Source organism: Tinamus guttatus, unplaced genomic scaffold, assembly GCF_059628265.1.
Source record: "Tinamus guttatus ecotype Peru unplaced genomic scaffold, ASM5962826v1 Tinamus_guttatus_pri_ptg000471l, whole genome shotgun sequence".
In the NCBI taxonomy this organism is placed as follows: Eukaryota; Metazoa; Chordata; class Aves; order Tinamiformes; family Tinamidae; genus Tinamus; species Tinamus guttatus.
Window position 1 is genome coordinate 119,036 of NW_028289005.1, and position 13,131 is coordinate 132,166.

Here is a 13,131-nt window from a genome sequence, read left to right on the forward strand (position 1 = left end):
AGAAAGCGGCAGGGCTTTCCTCGACTTCCTGCCTAACAGCATTTACTTTTGCTAAGTTAGTAGGTTTACGTGCCGCCGCCCGCAACCCTGCCATCAGCGTTTGCCGGTATGTTCGAAGACGCTCCCTACCTTCAGGTTGTTCAAAATCCCATGGTGGTCTTACCAATGGGAATCCTTCATCGATAAGGTTCTGCTGCCCGGTGGGTCTCCCGTCCTCTCCCGGCACCAACTTTCGTGCCTCGGTCAGGATCCTTTCACGCTCTTCGGTCGTAAACAGCACTTTTAAAAGCTGCTGACAGTCATCCCAGGTAGGGTTGTGCGTAAACAAGATGGATTCTAATAAATCAATTAACGCCCCCAGTTTCTCGGAAAAGGAGGGGTTTTGACTTTTCCAATTATACAAATCGCTAGAAGAGAATGGCCAGTATTGATACGTACGCTGTCCCTGTGGCCCAGTTGTTCCAATCGTTCTAACTGGGAAGGCATGGGTGGTACTTGATATTCCTTCTTCATCTTCTCTTTGATGAGATCGTGTCCTATATGCGGGACCCCTATCTTCCCTTCTCTCCCTTCTCCCCCTTCTTTGATCACTACTACTCGCCTCCCTTTGTGCCTCGGGCAGAGGTACGTAAGGGGGGGGGTTATGCCTGCTTTCTTCGTCTAATATTTCTGGATATAAGGTCGAATCTGGTAGTACTGCTTTTTTCCCTTCCTTTCTCACTACGTAAATATCAACTTTTCCGTCTTTTCTACCCTCCCCCAAAAGAGGTTTCAGCCATGGGGGTGGATACAGAACCAAATCCTCCCATGTGATTATATATGGAAATTGATCTGGGTGTCCTTCTGACCCAGGTCTCATTATTACCTCTTTTACTCTCCTTATTAATTCTAAATCAAAACTTCCCTCTCTCGGCCAGCCTACATCAAAACTTGGCCACTCACTTTTACAAAATGCCTCCCATCGGTTTTTATACACTTCTACAGACAAATTATGTGCCCGACGTTTAACATATCCAAAATGATTTAACATAAATGACAAAGGGGTGGATTTCCCTTGTCCCATTGTATCAAGCTCGTCGCTTAAAACCAAAGTTAATACAACTGCCAGTAAACCAGTAAGGGCGATTATTAACAGAATTCGCCCTTCCCACACCGGTCTCCTTTCGTCAAGGAGATACGGTGTACCCAAACAACCTAACCAACCACCCTTCCTTCTCGTGGGAGTCTGAGGGACGTCTCCCTCAGACTCCAGCCGACTATCCTTCGGTGCGTCCACCTGGATTTCTGTCGGCTCACTCTCACCCCCTGAGGCCTCCCTTGACTTATTATCTTTCTCTATCTCTTTCTCCTCCCCTGCATTCGGATCCCGGACGAGCCCCCAAATGTTAGGTCCGGTATCCGAACTGACAGGGAGAGAGACAACCACCATAGATATATTGTCTTTTATTAATAGAAGAAAGATAATAAGTATTACCAGCTAGCTGGGGTCCGGGCTTTCCCACGCAGGGGTCACACCACGGACCCCGACCACTTCGAGCGTCCCTCTTTTATACCGTTCTTACCCAAGAGTGTTCCCCCTCCCGTTTTCCTGTTTTGCATTCTTGTTAATGTTATCTATTTTGCTGAATTAAAACATCTGGATAAGCAGCCCCCCTATCATCCTGATTGAGGGCAGGGCACCCTAACCCCGCCACCTATCAAGGGTCCAGACCTTGCCATGAGCAGGGCATCCTGACCCTGCCATCTATCAAGGGTTCTGCCCCTGCCATGAGCAAGACATCCGGACTCTGCCAGTTATCATGGGTCCTTGTGCTCTAAGACTCAGCTTATTCTACATTAGCTATTTAACCCCTACCTTCCCTGCTAATGCACCCTACAAAGTGTCTGCAAAAAAACACCCAAGCACTCATGAGTAGGGTGTGCATGTATTTGTGTGTGTGCGTGGGTGACGGGGAATAGTCTTTTAAAAATGTATCTTCAAAGCAGAAATTTACCTGCTGGGTGCTCTCTAAACAATTTTCCTAGCATGTCAAAGGACAAAGCTGTCTTTACATGAGAATTTTGAATTTTGTTTCCTTGATCTTTTTATTGGGCCTTATCTTAAGTGTATTGTTTCATCGATGTTCAGTTTCTCAATGAATTAATTAGTTATTCTTTTTTTCTTCAGCTGGATATATTATGCAATGAAGAGATTCTTGGCAAGGATCATACACTCAAGTTTGTAGTTGTTACTAGATGGCGATTTAAGGTATGACACAGCTGCTTTTCAGCAATGTTTTCATCTTCCACGTAAGTCATTAGCTGACTAAAGAACCAAGTTCATAAAGCATCCATCATGCGGGCCTATACTGCAATAACTTGAAAATAGTTAGTTTATTAGAAATGTTTAAATATATATTCTATCTTTAAAAATATTTTTTCTTGATCCAAAGGGGGAAAAAGGGAGGCAAATTTTAAAATGTACCACTAATGAAATGGGACTTTTATGGCAGATGTCAAGTTGATAGTAATTAAAAATTTAGAAGGTAAAGGAGGCTGAAGCTATTGAAAGGGACATTTTGTTTAGCCATGTTGGTTATGCATCTAATATTACTCTGTGTAGGCTGTGAAAATGGTTATGATGCAGAAGAGACAGAAATACCCAATACATTTTTATTCTGTAATTTGGAGTAGAGAGGCTGAATATGCACATTTAAGGAGGAGGATGAATTAACTTTGCTTTCCAGTTCAAGAGACCTGTAGCAACATTTAGGCATAAACAAGTGTTTGAATGGGTCTCTGGGTTACTGATGTTAGTTTCTTAAAAAAAAATAAAATCCCAAAACATAATAGAGCTGAATATGAGGCATTCATATTGAGCTTAAATTATCACTAGTGATTTATGACCACCCAAATAAAATGGGTTTAAGTATCATGAAATGTCAAGTTGAACATCCATGATGCAAGTCACACTCAGAGAATCAGAGTGTATGCAGTTTGGGAGTGATAACTTTGAAGAGGGCAACACAAGCTCCCAGCATAATGCTGTAGTAGAAAGATAGAATAGCTTTGGATGCATAAATAGAAGGGATGAGAATAGGGAGACAATTTTTATCTGTATGAATAATCATTTTGAGATAAGAATATAGAGGGTAGGTGATAATGGTCAGTTATGACATATTCATGAATGACCTGGAAAAGAGTTTAAATAGTGAGGTGATACTAGCACCAATAAAGTTATTCAAGAAAGTGAAGATAAAAGTCGGTGATAAAAGGTTGCAGGAGGCCTTACAGTACTGGATGACCAAGTGATAAAATGATACCTAAAATTCAATGCAGGTAAATGTAGAGATACATGCTGGGGAAAACATGTATCTGAACTTTACATATAAGATGGTGGTCTCTGAGTTGACTGCTTTGGCATTAAACAAAGATATCAGCTCAGTGATGATCAAAAAAAAAATCACATGCTAGAAGTTATTAGGAAAAGAAGAGAGAGCTAAACAAGAGCATTGCTGTGCCTCTGTATAAATCCACTATTCACCTATACCATTAAGATCTGTACAGTGGCATATATACATACAATGTATACATACAATGGCATGGAAAAGGGAGCTAATAAAATTTCTTCAGTGAAAGAGATGAAGGGTGTCAAGTGAAAGTGGTGAGTGCGAGGCTTAGAATGAGCACAAGGAAAAGATTTTATTGTAGATTCCCTTTACCCTGATAGGAGATCAAGTTGGGGGAAGAAGCAGATGACAACCAATGCTGATTAATAACAGGTTTTATAAAGCTGTTATTAATAGAATCAAGCTATTATTAAGAGCACCTATCTTCATTCACTTATTCCCTCATACACTCACTCATAGTTACACAGTTGGAAAAACAGCAGGGAGATCAACCCCAGCCGTGTACTCAGAAGCAGTGAGTCATATTGACATGCAGGTGGCTTTGAGGTAGGTGTTCAATAAGTCTTTTGGAACACTACTCTCCCTGACAATACTGAAGTTAAACTTATGGCATTGTCAATTTTTATTCATAGTTTACATAATCACTAAATATTCCATTAGCTGTATAATCATTATAAGCATAAACATTTTGATTCTATAGTATTTTTTATCATAATTAATAAAACAATTCATTCAAGTATTATTAACCATACAACAGGGTGTCTTAAAGAGATACAGACTAATGTTTCCCTTAAGCTTTATCCCTTAAAATGTTTTCCCTAATATCCCCCCCATAACGTGTCGACAATGCTGATTTGCTAGTTGTCTATGATTAACACAGTTTATAAACATAACAAAACTACCACTATAGGGTGCAATGCCAAGTTAAGAGTTCCTGCAATTTTAGGAAAGCTCTGAGTCCAATAAGTTCCGATGTGTACAGCTCATTATAACTGAAGGTTAGTAACTGCTACTGAATGAGGCTCTTGTGACAGGCTGTGTATTTCAGCTCCTTGGTTTTGCCTTAAAGTTTACCTTGTTACATTATAACTTTGCCAGCCTTTGCTTATTGATGGAGTTAAATACAATTTTGTCTTGCAAAAATCAAAACATAAAACAATACTGTTAGTATATAAGGAATACACACAAGTTAAAATAACATGCAAAACATACCATCCCCCTTCCTTGCTTTTTAGAGATATGATTACATTTTGTCTTGCTGTGAGTAGGAAGGAGGGGGAGCTAGACTAAATAGCCTGTGGAGGTAAACCTTTCAGTAACTTCTGTATCCATATTCTTGGTAAATTCATAGAATCATAAAAAGGTTGAGGTTGGAAGATACCTCTGGACATCATGTAGTCCAACCCCCTGCTCAAGCAGAGTCACCTAGAGCAGGTTGCTCAGAACCATGTCTGTTGGGATTTGAATATCTCCAAGGATGGAGACTCCACAGTCTCTTTGGGCAATCTGGTCCAGTGCTCAGTCACCCTCTGTTGCCGGCCACTGTCTCCGGTCTCAGCTCGTAGCCGTCTCCGGGCTCCAGCAACAAAAGGTGTTCACTCAGAGGTCGGGCTCTCCGGGGCCATCCTACCCCGCTAGGGGACAAACCACGTAACACCAATATGGTTGGAGTGCCGTTTATTGTTTACTGCTCACTACATTTATACTCCTTTAGAATGCGGAAGCTTGCTCTGCCACCAATCAGCAACAATGCCACTCCACATGGCTAGGTACTGATTCTTCAAAGACAGCTGACTCGCCTTAATTTCTGTTAACCCTTTGCTTTCCGTAACATCACGAGATCTTCCGAGCGCCAGGCCCTAAGCCTAAGTCAGGCCAAGTCAGCTTATGTCAAGCACGAAGCCATACTGCTATATCTATATAACCGACCACACCCTCACAGTAAAGAAGTTTTTCCTTATGTTCAGATGGACCTTTCTGTGTTTCACTTTGTGCCCACTGACTCTTGTCCTATCACTGGGCATTAATGCAAAGAGTCTGGCTCTGTCTTCTTGACACCCTCCTATCAGGTATTTATACGCATTGCTAGGATTCCCCCCAAGCCTTCTCTTCTCCAGGCTGAACAATCCCAGCTCTGTCAGTCTCTCCTTGAAGGTCAGATGTTCCAATCCCTTCATCAGCTTTGTGGCTCTTCACCAAACTCACTCCAGTATGTCCATGTCTTTCTTGTACTGGGGAGCCCAGACCTGGACACAGGACTCCAGGGATGGCCTCCTCAGGGCTGAGGAGAATAACAACCTTTCTTGACCTGTTGGTTATGCTTTCTAAAGCAGTCCATAATGTTGTTGGTCTTCTTTGCAGAAAAGGACCCAGGGGTCCTGGTGGACAACAAGTTGGACATGAGCCAACAATGTGCTAATGTGGCAAAGTTGCTCTCAAGCAGGTCAGCACCTACCCTGGTGCATGGGGTTATTCCTCCCCAGGCACAAAACTTGGCATTTCCCTTTGTTGAACTTGAGATCCCTGTCTGCCCACTTCGTCAGTCTGTCAAGGTCCATCTGAATGGCAGTACAACCCTCTGGTGTATCAGCCACTCCTTCCAGTTTTGTATCACCTACAACTTCCTCAGGGTGCACTCTGTCCCATCATTCAGGAGACAAGTTAAACAGTATTGGCCCCAGTATTAATCCTTGTGGGACACCACTAGTGAGTGGTCTCCAGATGGACTTCATGCCACTGATCACAGTCCTCTGAGCCCAGCAGATTAGACAGTTTTCAACCCGTCTAACTGACCAGTTATCTAGTCATACTCCATCAGTTGACCTATGAGGCTGATACAGGAGATGAAAATATAGAATCATAATAGTTGGAAAAGACCTTCAAGATCGAGTCCAACTGTAAGCCTGTCAACACCATGACTGTTAAACCATGTCCCTAAGTGCCTGATCTACATGTTTCTTGAACACTGCCAGGGATGACGACTCCACCACTTCCCTGGGCAGCCTGTTCCAATGCTTCACCACTCCTTCCATGTAGAAATTTTTCCTAATATCTAACCTGAACCTCCCCTGGTGGAACTTGAGGCCATTTCCTCTTGTCCTATCCGTAGTTATTCTGGAGAAGAGATTGACCCCCACCTCACTACAACCTCCTTTCAGGTAGTTGTGGAGAGCAATAAGGTCTCCCCTGAGCCTCCTCTTCTCCAGACTAAATAACCCCAGCTCCCTCAACTGCTCCTCATAAGGTCTGTGCTCCAGGCCCTTCACCAGCTTCGTTGCCCTTCTTTGGACACACTCCAGCACCTCCATGTCCTTCTTGTAGTGAGGGGCCCAAAACAGAATACAGCATTCGAGGTGCAGCCTCACCAGCGCCGAGTACAGGGGGATGATCACTTGCCTGGTCCTGCTGGCTACATTGTTCCTGATACAAGCCAGGATGCTGTTGGCCTTCTTGGCCACCTGGACACACTGCTGACTCATGTTCAGCCGTCTGTCGACCAACACCCCCAGATCCTTTTCTGCTGCGCAGTTCTCCAGCCACTCTTCCCCAAGCCTGTAGCGCTGCATCGGGTTGTTGTGACCAAAGTGCAGGACCTGGCACTTGGCCTATCTTGAACCTCATACGGTTGGTCTCAGCCCATTGATCCAGCCTGTCCAGATCCCTCTGTAGAGCCTTCCTACCCTCTAGCAGATCAACTCTTCCTCCCAGATTGGTGTCATCTGCAAATCTGCTGAGGGTGCACTCCATCCCCTCATCCAGATCATCGATAAAGATATTAAAGAGGACCAGCCCCAACACCGACCCCTGGCACAACTTGAGGCCATTTCCTCTTATCTGTAGTTAGTCTGGAGAAGAGACCTCCTTTCAGGTAGTTGCAGAGAGCGATGATAGCACAGCTGGCAGCGTAGGGGACTTTCTGGTCAGGGCCCAGCTCTACAGTACCCAAACAAGGTGAACAAGGCAGGCACGGACATGGTAGCCAGGTTCAACCAAGCGTCCAGATCATTAGGCAAGTTAATGGCAATTAGTCAGGTCCAAGGTCGAGCCAGGAAGTGAATCTGCAGGTCAGGATCAGATCTGGTGAGGGTAGCCAGAGACAGGCACAGTCGGGTGATAATCAGGTAGGTCTCTATTGGCAAGGTGTGCCTGAGGTCAAGCTGGGAAGTCAATTCACAGGTCAGGATCATTGGGGTCCATGGCCAGGCACAGGTATGGCTCTGACTGAACTAGAAACCAATGCTCTTGCAACCTATTTTTTCTTATATTGCTTCCATCTGAGCCTTGATTTCTTCTTTATCCTGTTGTAATGTTTTTACTGATTCTTCAGGACCGTTCTGGTCTTGGGTATAAGGTCACCAAGGCATGGGTTGTCCAAATGTTAAATGATTGTAAACCAGTACTTAATCTATCATTATTCCTTAAAGCTGCTAATATGAAGGGTAATTTTCCAGACCATTGTTTTGGATATTTTCCTACAGTTTTCTTTAGACTATTTTTAATAGTCTGATTCATTCTTTCTACCATTCTGGAGGATTGTGGGTGATAGGATGTGGGAGTCATCGAAAGGAGCAGGGGCTTAAGGTTTAGGACCAGAAGCCATTTTATTGAGCATCAGACCAAACATATATTCTCCGAGTATGTGAGCATACACTGTCCACGCGCTCCCTCCCGCCGCCTTCAGCCAATTCCTTGACTCTATTGCTATCTGGGTCCAATCCTGCTAACGGACAACAGGTAAACAACCAGAGATCGGTGCGTCCAGCCTGTGTTTTAGCTTTCTCTGTCTGCTAATCTGTTATTCCTAACTTTCACAGTTTCTCACTCCTAACTTTCACCATTCCCACAGCTTCCCACAGTTTCTCATGGTTTCTCAGTTTCCCACATCTCCCCCTTTTTTGTTTTCTAGCACCAGGCATAGTTAAGGACCCAAAGCGCAATAGCCAAGGAGTTGGCTTTGGCAACGCTGTAAAACCTCCCAACAGTTCAGCAAGTTCTTCTTCTTCTTCTTTTCTTCAACGGTGGTGACTAAATTCACATTCTTCTTTAGAACAGTTGTTATCGTTCTTTCCACTAAGGCACGTATCCATTGTATGAGACATGGCAAATACATACAAGGGATTATGATTACAGTTAGCACTATACATCCCATTACAAATATTTGTTTGAGTCCAGTTCCCCAGGTGCGCCAAGGTTACCCACACATTCTCTTGAGGTTGAAGTGGTGGTGCTGGCATTGCAGTGATCGCTTTGGTTGCAGCAAGTCCATAGAGGATTAGTCCTCCGATGATTGTTGGAACTCTTCCTCGGGATCTTCTCTCTCCGCAGCCGTCAGTGTTGATAATGCCGGCTTTATCTAACGTGCTGGTACCCAACGGTTTTGTCCTGCAACATGAATACAAGCAGACCCTCGCCCCCAGGTTATTAGAGGTCTTCATTAATTTTACGTAGATCTTGTAGTAATCGCCATTTCCCGCTTTTCTTTTTAATGACAAACACAGGCGTGTTCCACGGGCTGGTGGATGGCTGAAGGTGCCCTTGATGTAGCTGGTCTGCGATAAGTTCGCGAAGGTGGTGCAGCTTCTCCGCAGGGAGGGGCCACTGATCCACCCACACTGGCTTGTCCGTGAGCCACGTGAGGGCGGGAGTCAGCTGCGCATCAGTGGCCGCTAGGTAAAATGCAGTGTTCTCACGCGAGCACCCCCCGCGATGTGCTTCCCGTTTCTCCCCCTTAGGCAAAATTCACCCATCTCCACGAGTTAAAGAGCGGCATAGATGCGTGTAATGCCTTCTCTTTTCACAGCGGGGGCAGGGTCCCGGTGCCGCAGGCGGTTTACGTCGGCCGCGGACAGTCTCGCTTAAAGTGACCCATCTGTCCGCACACATAGCAAGCCCCAGAACCTGCCGACCGAGTCGCAGCAAGAGACGCATAAGCACCGGCAAGCATCTGCAACGGATCGCCCGAGTTATCTTCCATTTCCTGTCCTGCTGCCTCTCCTATATCGAAATCACCATCCTGCAACGCCTCACGCCTAACCGTTGCCCACAGATTCTCGATTCTTTCCCTTTTACGATCTCCGCCTGGCTCCACTGGTGGTGGCACCACAACCTCCTGCAATCCCCGGTCCGAGGGGAGGGGAGGCTGTGTGTGAAGACCCAAGGCTGGAGGGGGCGGATAAGTATACGTTGGTGGATAGCGGTCTTCCACAAAGGTGGCAAAGATAACAAAGATGGCAAAAGTGGAGGTCTTGAATCGCTTGGAGGGGGTGGGGGAGGTGGGGGCCGCGCTCCCTTCTATCCCTGTTTCTGATGTAACCGCGTATTCTCGCAATGCCTCACATACAATACGCCACGAGCGCAACAGTGATGATGCCGCAAAGTCCCCTCGGGTAGCCCAGTCCCACAAAACTGCACTGAACTCCTCCCAGGCCCCGGGATCGCATATTGTTGTCTCACTTAAAATGTCACAATTGTCTAATCCCCATTTTAAAAGACAGATCAAATCCCCGGTTTGGATATCCTGACCTCTCCTGGATCTATCTAAAACATGCTGCATAGTCTGCAGCAATTTTTCCTGCTCCTTTGTCATGGATCCCCCCATCATCCTCGACAGCTAGGCTCCCACGTCCCAGTGCCAGAGCTTCCAATGCTCGCACTCCCCCATGGTTCAGAGCTTCATTACCGTTTATCAGTTGCAGCCGCGTAGATGTTGTCCTTTGTCTGTCCTGTCAAGTTTTCTCCACCTCACGATCTTCCCCGTTCGCCTATCTCGGTCCCTATTCAGGCGCCATTTGTGGGAGTCATCGAAAGGAGCAGGGGCTTAAGGTTTAGGACCAGAAGCCGTTTTATTGAGCATCAGACCAAACTTATATATTCTCCGAGTATGTGAGCATACACTGTCCACACGCTCCCTCCCCCTGCCTCCAGCCAATTCCTTGACTCTATTGCTATCTGGGTCCAATCCTGCTAACGGACAACAGGTAAACAACCAGAGACTGGTGCGTCCAGCCTGTGTTTTAGGTTTCTCTATCTGCTAATCTGTTATTCCTAACTTTCACAGTTTCTCACTCCTAACTTTCATCGTTCCCACAGCTTCCCACAGTTTCTCACGGTTTCTCAGTTTCCCACAGTAGGATGTATGCAGTCTTTGTTTAATCCCCAGGTTACTCATTAAGACGTGAGTTAATACACTTATGAAAGTGTATCCTTTATCTGATCCTATCTCCACTGGTGTTCCATACCTAAAGGTAATTTCCTTAAATGATATTTTTCCAGTTACAGTGGCTGTATTCTTTTTAGTGCGAAAAGCTTTAAACCATCCTGAAAAGATATCTATGATGACAACGAGATACTGACATCCTTCTTTAGTTCATGAAATCCATTTGCAGTATTTGCCAGGATTCGTGGCTTTTCTGATGTAATAGAGGTGGCAGCTTAGTTTTACTAGTTTGCTTTTGTATCATTGTGTATCATTGTGTATCGTATGCAGTTTTTAATTATGTGCTCACTTTCTTGCTTCATTTTTGGCCAAATATAAATTCTTTGCACTGTTTTGAGAGTGCTCTGTATTGCTTCATGTAGCATATTATGATAGTCTAAGATTATTTGTTCTCTTTCAGATGGCCCTTCTTATCTTTTACCTGTTTCCTGGTCTGAACTGCAGCACTTATTCTGAGTCAACTTGATTATTAAACTGTTTCTCAGTATTGTTTTCAGTCTTCTCCTGTGCTTTAACATGCTTAACATATGTTTTATTCCCACTGTCTGAGCTTGTAAAGTGAACCTCTGGTTTTCTTCAATCACTATTGGTCTTCCGTTGTCTGCTTTCCAATAGTGATTGAAAAAAATCTCTTTGGCCTGCTCTTTTCTGGTAACTATTTTTCCATCCACACATAAATGCCTATAGAAACTGTTCACACAAACTCAAACAGAAGAGGCTTTTATGACAATTCTTTACACAACATATAGCAGTTGAACTGTAGAACTCTGTGCTGCAGGATGTTGTGATGTTAGAAGTTTTCACAGCGATGGGTAACTTCACAGAAGAAGAACTGAGTGAAGAATATTAATACAAGGCCACATATCTGGCTTAGGAAATCCCTGAATTGTATGAGATGGGTAAGCATTCTGGAGACTACCACTTGCCCTGTTCTTAAGTTCTTCTCCAAACATCTGCAATCGGCCCTTGGTGGGAATAGCTACCTATTCTAGTGTGAAATGTTGCAGTTTGAAAGCCGTAGTGGTAGTGGCGGGGCGGGGGGGAAGGAGATATCAAATCAGTATCGGATTCAAGAGCAGTCCGTGGACCGTAGGTCCGATTGCCTTCCTAGGAGCGAATCGAGTTCCCAAATAGTGTGATCAACTATAACTTTTGGGATGGAGGTGTGTTTTTGACATTATAATGAGCAAAGTTCAAGTAAAGTTCATCCAAAAGGAGTGATTTGCCACCCTTGCTGGCTCAGCACCGGACATGTTATCGTATATCTCCCATTGGACAGCCACTGTGCAGCTTATCAGCAGCCCAGCACAGGGAGTACAACAGAGTTTGGCCACGGTGTCTTCACTCTGCTCCATCCTCCGTTACTCCTCTTTGCAGCTGTGAAGAGGGCAGATTGTGTTGCCTAGGGAACCGTGGAGGAGCTGAGTCCGTGCGTACCAACCATCCTGGAAGTGGCAACTGTGTATCACCCCAAGCAAGCTTTTGTAATGCCATAACTTCTATTAGGCCCTAGTTTTCCTCTCAGTTCCTGCTTTCACACAATTCTTCCACATCTAGATGTCCAGACCTAGCATAGCTACTCTTAGCTTGATCAGTTACTGAAACAAAAGTAGAAGGATTCATCATTTCTTGTTTTGGACTCCATAGGTGGGCCATCTTGGTGAAATTTTGGAAAGTCAAAATATAGCTACTCTGACAGACCCTTCAAGCTTTAGCTTATAAAAAAGATAAATTTTGTTTGCCAAGTAGATTAATTCATTTTGGTTTTGCTTGTTAACCCATCTGATGATTTTGTCTTGCAGAAAGCACCTCTACTTCTACATTACAGACCCAAAATGGACTTGCTGTAAGAAAATTTTATTGTCCTGGACACAGTTTTTTGCAGAGACGATCATCTGGCACCTTAGTGCAGCACTGTGATGCAAAGCAGCAGAATCACTTTGGAAGACTGTAGTGTTTTCATAGCAGAGTATCCTTCTGAATATTTCTTCTAGAACATGCTGCCCAGATTTTTGGACAAAAACATTTATACTTTTTTTTTGTACAAATTGAATAAATTACAACTCAACAAGATTCTATGAGTGCTAAGTTTACAGTGAAAACACTTCACAGTTCCATGGAGCTCAGCCTGATTCCTCTCTTTGTAGTTACACAACACAAAAATAAATTTAAAAATGTGGAAGTGATTGAAAATGTTACTTTTAACACCAAATTACTACATTTAGGTTGTCTTGAAACTTTAAAACTTATTTTTTTCAAAGATGTTCTTGTTTTATGTTTCTTGTTTGTGTAGTATACACAGTTATGCCAACTTCAATCAAGTCATCCTACAGAGCATTGAACATAGCTAATGATATAGTGATTGGTGATATTTATTATGCTGCATTAAAAACTTCCTAAAAACCTAGAGATCCAATAACTTCATTCATTTTGCACAATATTTGGTCTCCTTTATTTTGTATTTCAGTAATGTTTTGATACTCTCCTTTTTATGCTGATTTAACAGAAATTATTTTGCTTGATTTT

General features: G+C 43.9%; 1 protein-coding gene across 1 annotated transcript in view; it reads left to right on the plus strand.

The window, feature by feature from the left end:
* The window catches only part of LOC104567771 (polycomb group RING finger protein 3), a 69,546-nt gene extending 57,025 nt beyond the window's left edge, over positions 1-12,521 (plus strand). The window contains exons 9-10 of the mRNA XM_088532770.1: positions 2,168-2,248; positions 12,408-12,521. Coding sequence (XP_088388896.1) covers positions 2,168-2,248; positions 12,408-12,455 — 129 coding nt within the window. The 3' untranslated portion in view covers positions 12,456-12,521. The remainder of the gene's footprint in view (positions 1-2,167; positions 2,249-12,407) is intronic.
* The last annotated feature ends 610 nt before the right edge of the window (positions 12,522-13,131 follow it).